Source organism: Somniosus microcephalus, chromosome 2 (genome assembly GCF_052327205.1).
Source record: "Somniosus microcephalus isolate GS21.2 chromosome 2, FLI_Smic_1.0, whole genome shotgun sequence".
Classification (NCBI taxonomy): Eukaryota; Metazoa; Chordata; class Chondrichthyes; order Squaliformes; family Somniosidae; genus Somniosus; species Somniosus microcephalus.
In genome coordinates this window covers 227,114,101-227,128,226 of record NC_140988.1, presented here as the reverse complement: position 1 = coordinate 227,128,226, position 14,126 = coordinate 227,114,101, and the positions used below count along the sequence as shown (strand labels likewise).

The window sequence follows — 14,126 nt, the reverse complement described above, 5'->3', positions numbered from 1 at the left end:
GATGAGGGCCACTCCCATGGGTGTAGAGGGGCCTGTGGTGGTGCATTTTGGACTTTCTGGCATCCTGAGCAGCTCTTGGTCAGGTCCTCGATTTGTTTATCGATTCCCGGCCACCACACATAAGCCCTGGCTAGGCTTTTCATTTTCACCCCTCCCAGATGACCTTCGTGAAGCTGATTGAGCACTCTCTCCCTTAACTTGGGTGGAATTACCACTCGGGATCCACACATCAAGATCCCCTGGCATACTGACAGCTGTTCTCTTCTGGATGAGAATGCTGGCAACAGTGAGTCGCCATGTGTTGGCCATCCCTTCACCGTCAAGTCATATACCCGAGACAGTGTCGGGTCATTTCGGGTCTCCTTCTCTATACCAGCGTTAGTTACTGGCAAGCATTCAATTATAGTCGAATGAAATATTTCGACAGGATCCACTGCTGGTGCTTCCTCCGCAGTAGGCAGTGGCAGGCGTGATAGCCCATCAGCGTTTCCATGCTGTTTCGTGCCCTTATACTCGATTTCATATTGGTGCGCCCCTAAAAAAAGGGACCATCTTTGTAGCTGTTGCGCAGTCATCACCGGAACGCCCTTCTTTGGATTAAAGATGGAGACAAGTGGTTGGTGGTCAGTCAGCAAGGTGAACTTCTGCCCGTGCAGATAGTGATTGAACTTTTTCACTCCCCACACTAGGCTGAGGGCCTCCCTGTCAATCTGGGAGTAGTTACGCTCGGCTGAGGTTAGTGATCGTGACGCAAAGGCTATTGGCCTCTCTGAGCCGTCCGAGAATTTGTGCGACAGCACCGCTCAAATGCCGTAGGGTGACGCATCACATGCCAACCGAATTGGTAATGCCGGGTTGTAATGGGCCAATACCTCTTTCGATGTGATTAGTGTTTTGCTCTTCTGGAAAGCTCATCTACATTCGTCACTCTACTTCCATGGCACCCCAGTTTGCAGTAGGGTGTTCAGTGGGTGTAGTATTGTAGACAAATTTGGCAGGAACTTGTGGTAGTTTACCAGCCCGAGGAACGACCTCAGTTGTGACACATTTTCCGGTGCTGGAGCCTTGACTACTGCCTCAATCTTCTCTGGGGACTTATGTAACCCCTCTTTATCGATAACGTGGCCACAATACGAGATCTGTTTTCTAAAAAACTCGCAATTGGGGCGGTTAGCTCGGAGCCCATATTCCTGCAATCTAGTGAGCACCTGCTCCAGGTTGGCAAGGTGATCACTGTCATTTTCGCCCGTGACCAGGATGTCGTCCAAATAACACTGGGTCCCTGGGATCCCTTGCAGGACTTGTTCCATTGCCCCCTGCCAAATAGCTGGAGCTGATGCTACCCCGAATATCAGCCGGTTGTATTGGTAGAGACCTTTATGGGTGTTGATTGTGAGGTATTTTTTTGATGCTTCTTCTACCTCCATTTGCAGATACGCCTGGGCCAGATCAATCTTAGTGAAGCGTTTCCCTCCAGATAGCGAGGCGAAAATATCTTCAATCCGCGGAAGTGGATATTGTACGGTGTGAAGGACCGGGTTCACTGTTATCTTAAAGTCCCCACGGATGCCAACCTTCCTTGGTTCCCCAGGCGTGCTGCTCAACGACTTTTTCATCACAGGGACGATGGGTGTAGCCCACTTGCTCCAGTCTACCTTGGACAGTACACCTGAACGTTCCAGACTCTCCAGCTCTGCTTCGACAGCTGGGCGGATTGCATAAGGTGCCGGTCTGGCCTTAAAAAATGTTGGGCTTGCGTTTTCTTCAATTTTAATCATCGCTGTCATGCCTTTTAGTGTTCCGAGTCCTTGCTGGAACACTTCTTTCGCATCAGTTAGGATCTTTGACAGTCGCCCAGGTGTGACGTCGTCATCCTTTTTGTCAGCCACAGTCAGTGCCTGTATGGAATGCCAATCTAGCTGTATCTTCCGGATCCATTCACGTCCCAGTAGTGGTGGTCCTCCATCTGGCAATACATATAGGTCCATTTTTGGTGTTTCCTATAACGTTCACCCTTATTTTTCCTTTGGGGTGGACTTTTTGCCCCGTGTACGTCTTCAAGACAATCTTTGTATCTCTCAAGGGTATATGTGAGAATAGCTGCTTGTAGTCCCTTCGGTTTATGACTGTTAAGGCTGATCCTGTGTCCAATTCCATTTTCACTTGGACTCCTACTGTTGGAGGAATATTTAAAATGGCACCGTAGTGCCTGCTGAAATACTTGACATTTATTGACATTTTGCAGACACTGGCATAACAGACAGCTGACTTGATCTGCTTGCACCAACTTGTGATATCACTTGTACAGGCGTAAGACAGGAACGGCTAGTCGACTGTTGGGGTAAAACTGCAAGAGCAAAAAATTATGTTTAGGAAGAACAAGGGAGGTAAAGGGTGTTTAAGGGCGGGGTTACGCAACTGGCAGGACATAGGTATCACTGTGAGAATAGGGTTGCGAAATACCAACGTGTCACATGAAAGAAGCTAGCTAACAGTAATATAATTACGTTGTTTGTGAAAGAAGCTAGCTAACGGTATAATAATATAATTAACTTGTTTTTGACAGAATGTGATTAAGGGTTGCTAAGGTATCGGATTGGCCAAAGTTGAAGGATGCTAAAGTACCAGATTAGCCAAGGAATTAATGTAATAACTGCTGATATGGTACCTTTCCTGTTTTTAAATTGTATAAAAGAAGCTCGGCTACTATTGTAAAACCGAGAAGCTGGCAGCTGAGACCGCGGGGTTTACTGTTCTTCTTCTCCCAGAGCGCTCTGTACATTAAACTGTGCATTTTTACTTCTCTCAAACTATTTGGTTGTGTGAGTTTATTCACATATAAGTCTAAGTTGGGTAACGCGTCGACCTCGTATATCACTTGGCCCGCTCAGGCTCCAATTAGACCCTAACACCTGCAATCTTGAGCGTGACTTTGGTGATCCTCCGTTTTGATCACATTATGTAGTTTCAGACAACCCAGCTCCTTGCTTCCGGAGTCTGTATCACTCTTCTGTTCGTCTGAACTACTCTCCGTCACCTTATGTACCTTCTTGTACTTCTCCTGTGGAGATTTCTTGCTGCTGGTTTTCTTTCCCGACCTGCAGACTCTTGCTATGTGTCCTACTTTTCCACACTGTCTGCACACTTTGTCCTTGAACCAGCAATCATTATGGTCGTGTGTTGTTCTGCCGCAGCGATAGCACTTCACTGTTCCGTATGACATTTCATTTGTGCCATATTCTTGCGGTCTCCGTTGTATCTCTGCAGCGCCCCGTGCTGCTGCTTCGTGTGATACTGCAATGCTGAAAGCCTTGTCCAGCATAAGATCCTTTTCTGATAGAAGCCGTTTCTGGGTTCCTTCACTTTGAAGCCCACACACAAACTTGTCCCTTAAAGTATCGGCTAGTCCCGTTCCAAACTGGCAGTGTTTCGACAGCTTGCGCAGTTCCGTTAAATACTCAGCATTACTTTCATCTTTATGCTGGTTCCTTTTGTGAAACTTAAATCTTTCTGCTATCAGCAGCGGTGTGGGGTTTAAGTGGTCCTGTAGGATTGACACTATGTTTTCAAAATCCTTTTCTACTGACTTCTCTGGGGTTACTCGGTTTCGTAGTAAGCCATATGTTTTTGCACCCATTGAATTCAACAATACCAGCGCTTTCTTGTCATCTGGCACTTCATTCGCCTTGCAGTATACTTCTATGCGTTCAACATATGTCGTCCAATCTTCGACTTCATTGTCGAACGCTGTGATACTGCCACTCTTCGGCATTTTTGGGTGTGGTTAGACTGGCTTAAAATGGCGTCTCCCGCGCTTTCCTTTCTTCCCCGCTGCGGCTTAAAATGACGTCTCCCGCGCTGCTGCCAACGCAGCTCTCGGCGGTCCTCGTGGCAAATGGCGATGCCCTGTGGGTTTCGTGCGCTGCTGCCAACGTCGCTCTCTGCGGTCCTCGTGGCAATGGCAGCGCCTCACGTTTTCCTGCACGCCTCTCTCCCCCGTTGACGCTGCTCGGCCCTTGAACACCGGCTGCGCTCTGCTCTCTCTCCCCCGTTGACGCCGCTCGGTCCTGAACACCGGCTGCGCCCTGTGCGCTCTGCCCTCTCCCTCTCCCCCGTCGACGCTGCTCGGCCTTTTTCTGTGCCGCTCGGTCGGGCTCTAGCCCGCAGCTGTCCGGGAAGGGTCTGCGCAGTACCTTTTAGAAAAATGGATCTGCTTACACTCAAAAGTGTAAAAGAAGCCGAATAATGTTGAAACTAATCGGAATGCTCTATCACAACTGCTAAATGTTGCAGAGATTATTACAAGAGCAGCTTTTGCAAGTTTGTTCTTTTGTAGAAAACTACACGATGAACAACTATTACAAAAATCCATGACAACTAGATATCTGATTATGAAACATTTTCTCAGAAATTATCATTTTATCTTCAGGGTTCTTGTAACTAATGATCCTAGCTACTGCAGTGGTGAAAGAGTCAGCCCAGGATGGGTGCTGCTACTTTTGTGTCACTGCAAAATGATTTCCACTGTGTTATATCAGATTTACAAAGTGCTCAGGGGGCCTCCCCACTGGATCGCTTAGACACTTTATAAATTTACACCGAGCTTATTGAAATGTTCTGAGAGTGTGAGTGCCCCTGCTTGCATTTTCAAACATTTACAACCTACCGGCCAGAGGTGGAGCCCTGCACATTAATATAAAAGTACTCAAGCTTATGCTTGTCAGTTGTCTATTTACCAACTAGTGACTAACCTCTGGAGGGGGGAGAGAGAAAGCAGAGACAGCAGAGAAAGAACAGGAAACAGGGACTCTTTGAATTGATGTGCCTGTGGTGACACAACTGTCAATGAAAATTCAGATCCTTGTCAGCCTTCTGTGGCGGGCTCAGTAAAGCGATACCTGAAGCAGAGAGGGCTGCAGATTCCAGGGCACTACTGATGACCCACTTTGACTCACTAATACGACCCGTCACTGTGACTGTGGTTCTTTCCATTCAGCTCCAGAGAACTCTACCCAATGGGTAGGATTGCCCTGTCTGGACAAGCAGTAGGAAGCTGGTAAGTTGTGCAATTTGAACTCCAACAGTGCCACTGTGGACATTTGGGAGTTCCTAAGCCTTGCAGCCATCTAAGCTCTCTGGACTTGGGTATATACCTATGGAGAGAGAGTATGCACCCTATATCAGGCAAGCAAAATATCTGCCTGTGCAGATTCCTCAATAGCCTGGCTTGGAAACTCTTAAACATGGCAATGGATTTCCACGTGTGTCAGATACCTAGCTAACAGCAAAAAATAACTAAAAGATTGATTAAGAAAGGGAAGATAGATTATGAAAGTAAATTAGCAAAAAATATAAAAACAGATAGCAAAAGTTTCTATAGTTATATAAAAAGGAAAAGGGTGGCTAAAGTAAATGTTGGTCCTTTAGAGGATGAGACCGGGAAATTAATGGTGGGAAACATGGAGATGGCAAAAACGCTGAACAAATATTTTGTATCAGTCTTTATGGTAGAGGATACTAAGAATATCCCAACACTGGACAAACAGGGGGCTCTAGGGGGGGGGGAGGAGCTAAATACGATTAAAATCACTAAGGAAGTGGTACTTGGTAAAATAATGGGATTCAAGGCGGATAAATCCCCTGGACCTGATGGCTTACATCCTAGGGTCTTGAGGGAAGTGGCGGTAGGGATTGTGGATGCATTGGTAATAATTTTCCAAAACTCCCTGGACTCAGCAAAGGTCCCGGCAGATTGGAAAACTGCTAATGTAACACCCTTATTTAAAAAGGGTAGTAGGCAGAAGGCTGGAAACGATAGACCTGTTAGCCTAACATCTGTGGTTGGTAAAATGTTAGAGTCCATTATTAAGGAGACAGTAACGGGACATTTGGATAAACATAATTTAATAGGACAAACTCAGCATGGTTTCATGAAGGGGAAGTCATGTTTGACAAATTTGCTTGAGTTCTTTGAGGAAGTAACATACAGGGTGGATAAAGGGGAACCAATGGACGTAGTGTATTTAGACTTCCAAAAGGCATTTGACAAGGTGCCACACAAAAGATTATTGCTCAAGATAAAAAATCATGGGATTGGGGGTAATATTCTGGCATGGGTGGAGGATTGGCTCTCTAACAGAAAGCAGAGAGTTGGGATAAATGGATCATTCTCAGACTGGCAATCAGTAACTAGTGGTGTTCTGCAGGGGTCAGTGCTGGATCCCCAACTCTTTACAATCTATATTAACGATTTGGAGGAGGGGACCGAGTGTAACATATCAAAGTTTGCAGATGATACAAAGATGGGAGGGAAAGTAGTGAGGAGGACATAAAAAACCTGCAAAGGGACATGGACAGGCTAAGTAAGTGGGCAGAGATTTGGCAGATGGAATACAATACTGGAAAGTGTGAGGTTATGCACTTTGGCAGGAAAAATCATAGAGCAAGTTATTATCTTAATGGCAAGAAACTGGAAAGTACTGCAGTATAAAGGGATCTGGGGGTCCTGGTGCACGAAACTCAAAAAGTTAGTATGCAGGTGCAGCAAGTGATCAAGAAGGCCAATGGAATGTTGGCTTTTATTGCTAGGGGGATAGAATATAAAAACAGGGAGGTATTGCTGCAGCTGTACAAGGTATTGGTGAGACCACACCTGGAATGCTGCATACAGTTTTGGTGTCCATACTTAAGAAAAGACATACTTGCGCTCGAGTCAGTACAAAGAAGGTTCACTCAGTTAATTCCGGGGATGAGGGGGTGGACATATGATGAGAGGTTGAGTAGATTGGGACTCTACTCATTGGAGTTCAGAAGAATGAGAGGCGATCTTATTGAAACATAAAAGATTGTGAAGGGGCTTGATCGGGTGGATGCGGTGGGGATGTTCCCAATGATGGGTGAAACTAGAACTAGGGGGCATAATCTTAGAATAAGGGGCTGCTCCTTCAAAACTGAGATGAGGAGAAACTTCTTCACTCAGAGGGTGTTAGGTTTGTGGAATTTGCTGCCCCAGAAAGCTGTGGAAGCTACATCATTAAATAAATTTAAAACAGAAATAGATAGTTTCCTAGAAGTAAAGGGAATTAAAGGTTACGGGGAGCGGGCAGGAAATTGGACATGAGTCTAGGTTCGGAATGGTCGTGGCCCTGTGGGTAGTGGAGTGGGCCCAGGGGCCATGTAGCCTGGTTCTGCTCCTACTTCTTGTATTCTAATTCTGTTAGATTTTAGGAGATGGTTTTATTCCTGTTCCTGGCTGGGGTGGAGATCGAATTTACAGAAGGTAAGTACTGTAGAAAATATAGGGACAGAGTGATCTCCTGGACGAGTTTTGATCGCCTAGATGGGTTGGAGAGGAATTTCCGAGATTTTTTCTCCCAAATTGGCCATTGTTTTTTTTTAAACTGGTTTTTCGCCTCTCCCGGGAGATCACATGGGTTTGGGTGGGATCGAGAGTGATAGTAGATTTGAGGTTAGGATCAGATCAGCCATGATCTTATTGAATGGTGGAGCAGGCTCGAGGGGCCGATTGGCCTACTCCTGCTACTATTTCTTATGTTCTTATGTTATAATATGTAAACTGCCAACCCGCCTCCTGGGAGCGAGTTGGTTGCCCGCCCCCGTTCCACCTCTGTTAAACCTGGAAGTGGGCGGGTTGAAGGCGGGTTGGGGTCGGATTTGAGATTTTAAACATTTTTTACATCTTACTTGACCCGAACCCACCCATTTTTGGGGGTTAAAATTATCCCCCCATGTTTTTCCAACCTTTCCTCATAATTCCATTCTCTGACAGTAGGGATCAGTCTGCTGGCCCTTTTCTGCACTGCTTCCAGGGTTTGAATGTTTCCCTGGAGATTTGGTGTATTCAAGGTTCAGCCTGACCAGAACACTGTACACCTTCAGCATCACGGCCCAAGGCTTGAACTCCACTAGTGGGGCAGTGTCACTCATCATTCTGTTTGCTTTGTTAATTGCTGCTCTACAATGACACTACTAGGTCAGAGTTGAGTCTTTCAACTTCTTCTTGGCTAGTTTGACACGATTCATTGTGTATGTTCCCCAGTTTTCCTCCACTGATTTAATATCCTATGATTATGTGATCAGAACTGCACGTAGCACTTCAAACGTTGACTGACCAGCACTTTATACAGAAGGATTCTGCAGAATTCCGTCATTTTCTTTGTATCTACGGATCAACTTTAAATGGTTAAGAGCTTTCAGTACAGTTGAGCATCACATAAATAAATAGATTGAGGACAACAGTCTTAGAGCGGTTAATCACTATTCAAGACAAAGAAACCAAAGCTTTCATATAGTACCAGAATATTAAACATCAATACCTCAGAATGTTGACCACTTGTGTAAAGTTCTGGGAGTTGGAGGAGTGTCTCTGCAGAAACATCTTTATCCAGGATGCCATAGATAATTGGTGGAACAGATGTGAAGAGGAGGTTGAAGAAGATGAGAATCCAATAATCAATCATAGATGCACCAGAGAATCCACAGAAGAATTGGTACCAGAACAGGAGATTCACATAAGCCTGTATCAAAATAAATGGCAGAAGATACAGCAAGTTTCACTTTATTTTCAAAGGCTCACAACTTCTTTCATCTAACTGTATTTCCCCATGAAACTGCAGATTTTCAAATGAGCACAAAATCATGGATTCCTACTGTCAACTACTATTTTTCTCAGCAAGTACAAACCGCAGGTTTATTAAAGCCACCTGTTGATCTACAGGAGAGGAGACTAAAGAATTCAATCCAAAACAAAACTACACTTGATATTCTTTGGAAAAAAAGGTCAAACAACTACACATAAAACATAAAGTAAATCACTCATTCCTAAAGAAAGCACAAAGAAAACTGCAAAATGTTACTGAAGGAGTTGAAGAGGGTGCTCATTTTTTAGGCATGAAGTCAAGTTGTGGAAATGTCTAGGGTACTTGTGGGAAAAAAGCAAAATATATTGTTGCAAAGCAGGAAATTTGGCATTGGAAAGAATAGTCAAGAACTGATTTGTAATAAAACTTTAACTTATAACATAAACTAGCAATGTTGGGTTGAGTGGACCACTTTGCTGCACCCTCATTCCTCACATGGTATTTTCCCAATCTCACCAAAACTAGCTGAGGGAGCAACGAACAGAGAGGTGGTGTTTTTATCATAGGCAGTAACCATGAAAGGGCAACAAACCATGCCCACATCCACGGAGAAGCAATGGTAGAGGTCTAAACAGAGATTACCTTCCTGCCCTCAGTCAGCGAACACTGCAAAATCAAGGGGTGGTGGAAAGCATATCAAAATGAAAGGAAAGGAAGAATGACAAAAATTGGGAAACTTATATGAAATGTGTCCCAAGGTGCTTCACAGAGGAAAAACACTTGGTGCTGAACAGTAAGCGGATCCTATTATCGAAAGGCCCATCTTAATTTGACTATTTAGTGCTGGGTGACAGACATCAGTAACTTTTGCAGTGTCTGTCCTGTATATTACTTGCTTTCCCTGTTATTGAGTAAATATAGTACAACGTCAAATTGAAGATTGGAGCCTAAATCTGTTTTCTATCTATTTAGGCAAAAAAATTAAACCAATCAGTATTTTTGCAACAGTACTCAGCATATAACACTTACCACATTCTTATAGAAGAAATAAAGTATCATATTAGCAAGTCGGGTGTAGCACCAGTGACCGTGGACGAGCAGCAATTTCTTTAAATGCTTAAATCGAGAAATCGCAAAGTCACTGGACATTACTGCCTGTAAAAGAAAAAAGACTTGCATTTATATCGCGCCTTTCATGACCACTGAACGTCCCAAAACGCTTTACAGCCAATGAAGTACTTTTTGAAGAGTAGTCACTGTTGTAATGTTAGGAAACGTGGCAGCCAATTTGCGCACAGCAAGCTCCCACAAACAGCAATGTGATAACGACCAGATAATCGGTTGTTGATGTTGATTGATGGATAAATATTAGCCAGGACACCAGGGATAACTCCCCTGCTCTTTTTCGAAATAGTGCCATAGGATCATTTATGTTTAAACTAGCTGGGGGGGCCCCGGCGTTGCCAGGGCAGTTTAGAGGGCCGCGCGGTTGACGGCCGGCCGCTGCCCCGCTCTGTGTCTCGGGCCGAGCGGTTGTCAGGCCTGGCCCGAGTGACGCCAACTCACCGCCCGCTCTGGCGGACCGCTGCAGCTGGTAAAAGCAGGGGGAAAAAATGGCGGCAACGTTTCGGGAGGCTGCAGGATTAGGGCCCGCCCGTGATGCACCGATTGGTCAACCATCAGGTCACTGAACTGTAGGATTGGTCAACCATCACGTCACTCAACGCTAATGAGCGGTAGGATTGGTCAACCGCTAATGAGCGGATTTTTGAAAATGTTTTGTATACTGTCCGAACAATTTTTGTCTCACCAAAAAGTAAAAACGCCTATGACACTCCCCTGATCATCAGCTTTCTTTTGATATAACATATGTGTAGGTACGCTCTATAACTTTTTTGAGAGACAGACAGACGGACAGACACCACTATCCTTTTATTATATAAAACTAGCTGGGGGGGCCCGGCGTTGCCAGGGCAGTTTAGAGGGCCACGCGGTTGACGGCCAGCCGCTGCTGCTCACACGCTCTGTGTCTCGGGCCGAGCGGTTGACGGCCGGCCGCTGCCGCTCCCCCGCTCTGTGTCTCGGGCCGAGCGGTTGTCAGGCCCGGCCCAAGTGACCCCAACTCACCTCCCGCTCCGGCGGGCCACCGCAGCTGGTAAAAGCATGGGGAAAAATGGCGGCAATGTTTCGGGAGGCTGCAGGATTCGGTCCTGCCCGTGACGCACCGACTGGTCAACCATCAGGTCACTGAATTGTAGGATTGGTCAACCATCACGTCACTCAACGCTAATGAGCGGTAGGATTGGTCAACCGCTAATGAGCGGATTTTTGAACGTTTTTTTGTATACTGTCCGAACAATTTTTGTCTAACCAAAAAGTAAATACACCTATGACACTCCCCTGATCATCAGCTTTCTTCTGATATAACATGTGTAGGTAAGCTCTAACTTTTGAGTGTATAGCAGACAGACAGACAGACACCACTATCCTTTTATTTATATATACTAGCTGGGGGGAGCCCGGCGTTGCCAGGGCTGTTTTGGGCCGGGCGGTTTAAATCGAGTGCCAGGCTTTGGGGCCTCTCTGTGTCCCTCTGTGAATCTGCTGCCGGGCAGCATTTTAAATCGAGTCCCAGGCTTTTGGGCCCTGTCTGTGTCCCTCTCTCAATCTGCTGCCGGGCAACATTTCTACCTTTTAATACCTTGAAAGATGAAAGTGAAAGTACTTATAAAACGTTTTTGGTAAATGTTATGTTATTTTTAAAAGAGATACTAACTTTTTCAAAGCTGGATGATCAAAGTAGTTTGAGCTGGAAGCTGAAGTAATGGCAGTGAAACAATGGCTGCCAGATCCCTGAGATGAAAATGATTAGTCCCGCCCACACACACACCGATTGGCCAACCATCAGGGGACTGTACTGTAGGATTGGTCAATCGTGATGGCACAGGATTGGTCGAACCTTGACGTCAGTCAATCAATCAATGCTAAGTAGCAGATAATGAGTTTAATTTTGAAGGTTTTTTGCATAAGGCGCGAACAATTTTCGTGCGACCGAAACGTAAATACGCTTATGACGGTTCTGGAATCGTAAGCTTTCTTTCGATGTAACACACGTGTAGGTACGCTGTATAACTTTCGAGTTTATTCACTACAGATAAACGGAATGACAGACAGAAGAACCGCTTTATATATATATATACTAGCTGAAGTGCCCGGCGGTGCCGAGGCTTTTTCGAGGGCATGTTGTTGTTGGAAGAGAGAGAGAGCGACTGGGGGGGGGGGGGGGGAGGGGGGGGGAAAGAGAGAGAGAGAGAGAGAGCACGACTGGGGGGGGAAGAGAGAGAGCGACTGGGGGGTAGAGCGAGCGCGACTGGGGGGAAGAGAGAGAGAGACTGGGGGGGGGAAAGAGAGGGCGGGGGGAAGGGGACGGGAAGGGGGGGAAGGGAGGGGGAAGGGAGGGCGGGGGGGAGGGAAGGGAGGGGGGAGGGAGGGCGGGCGGGGGGGAGGGGAAGGGCGGGCGGGAGGGCGGGCGGGGGGGAGGGGGGAAGGGAGGGCGGGGAGGGGGGGAAGGGAGGGCGGGGGGGAGGGGAGGGGGGGGGAAGGGAGGGGGGGAAGGGAGGGGGGAAGGGGAGGGCGGGGGGAAGGGAGGGCGGGGGGAAGGGAGGGCGGGGGGAAGGGAGGGGGAAGGGAGGGCGGAAAGGAGGAAGGGGAAGAAGGGGAGGGGGGAGGGGAAGGGGAGAAGGGAGGGGGAAGGGAGGGGGGAAGGGGAGGGGGGAAGGGGAGGGGGAAGGGAGGGGGGAAGGGAGGGGGAGGGGGGGAAGGGAGGGGAAGGGGGGGAAGGGAGGGGAAGGGGGTGGGGAGGGAGGAAGGGAGGGCTTGAGGCTGAGAGACGGCCACGCCCGGTTGCCGGGGTAACCCGCCGCGCCGCCCCGCACTCCCGAGAGCCCCGCTCTCGAAGCCGCAGCCGCCCCGCCCTGCACTCCCGAGAGCCCCGCTCTTCGAGCCCGCCTCGCACTCCCGAGAGCCCCGCTCTCCAAGCCCCAGCCGGCCCGCACTCCCGTTGCCGGGGTAACCCGATCCGCACTCTCGAGAGCCCCGCCCCCCCCCGCCCCAGCCGAGCGCGGAACAGAGTCTCACCTGCTCCTGCTGCACGCGCACACCTGACCCTCGTGGCTGACGCCGTTGCCCCGGGTAACGTGACACCGGGGAGAGGCGGGGGGGGTGAGGAGCTTAGCAGCAGCCCAGTTACCTAGCTCGGGCCTGGCTGGGCAAGAAAGGCCCAGGCTTTCAGGCCTAAGAAAAAAAACGGGCAAAGGTAGGAAAAAGAATGTTCAGGTTAGATAAAATGTTTACAAATGAGTGATTATTTTAAAAGAATTTAATAAATTGAATTTTATTTTGCTGGAAATGTATATTTGAAAAGAAAGACGCAGAAAGCAGGAAAAAGAATGGAAGCAAGATGGCGGCTACTCACCTCGGTTCAGAACGATAAGGCCCGCCCACACATGCACCGATTGGTCGACCGTCAGGTCACCAAAGCGTAGGATTGGTCAATCGTCCTGTCACTCGACCGTAGGAGGGCCCGGCCGCACGCGGCAGCAAGCCGCCGTACGATTGGTCGACCTCGAGGTCACTCTGTCACTAATGAGCGGATAATGAGATGCTAATGAGCGGAAAGTTAAGGTTTTTCGGATACCGCGGGCGCGATTTTAGCCCGGCCGAAGCGTAAATACGCTTAAAACCGTTTTGGAAAGGTAAGCTTTCTTTCGACGTAACGCACGCGTAGGTACGCCCTGTAACTTTCGAGCGCATAGCCGCCCAGACGCACACGTGCAGACAGACAGAAGGACAGACAGAAGGACCGAATTATATATATAGGTAGATAGATAGATAGAAGATAGATAGATAGATATATAGATGACAAAAATATTTATGCGTTCAATCAATAAACATAGGAAAAACTCCGATATATCGCACATACTACTTATAATATGTTTGCTTGACTATGACCTATAACACCAGAGTGCTAGGCTTACAGCGAGATGGATAACATTTGAAACTTCATCTTGACTGACGTTCATATTTAGGCATGCTGGGAAGTGCTCCACTTGCTCTATGGTTTTAGAAGGGGAGGGGGCGGGGAAAGAATGGGCAGGAGTTCCTTCCCGCAGCATTAAGGCAGCCTTTGTGCAGTTTAACCACTAACTGGTAAGGGCTGCATAATACTGCACTTTGCAGATGGCGTGAAAGGGAAAATTAGGACTAAAATTACAATCAAATGGTACAAATCTCTCTGAACACCAACATTTAAAAAACGATTCTGTTTTTCTATTCTTCTTACCAAATTGAATAACCTCACATTTCCCCACATTATACTCCATCTGCCACCTTATTGCTCACTCACTTAACCTGTCTATATCCCTTTGTAGGCTCTTTGTGTTCTCCTCACAGCTTACTTTCCCACCTAGCTTTGCATTGTCAGCAAACTTCGATACATTGCACTCAGTCCCTTCATCTAAGTCATTA

At 47.3% G+C, this 14,126-nt stretch overlaps 1 protein-coding gene across 2 annotated transcripts in view; it reads right to left on the bottom strand.

Moving 5' to 3' along the window:
- Nucleotides 1-14,126, bottom strand: part of atp10d (ATPase phospholipid transporting 10D) — a 269,873-nt gene that overhangs the window by 23,879 nt on the left and 231,868 nt on the right. For both annotated transcript variants that reach the window (XM_085969712.1, XM_085969722.1), the window contains 2 exons: nt 9,630-9,755; nt 8,337-8,537 (listed from right to left, as the gene is read on the bottom strand). In XM_085969712.1, coding sequence (XP_085825838.1) covers nt 8,337-8,537; nt 9,630-9,755 — 327 coding nt within the window. The remainder of the gene's footprint in view (nt 1-8,336; nt 8,538-9,629; nt 9,756-14,126) is intronic.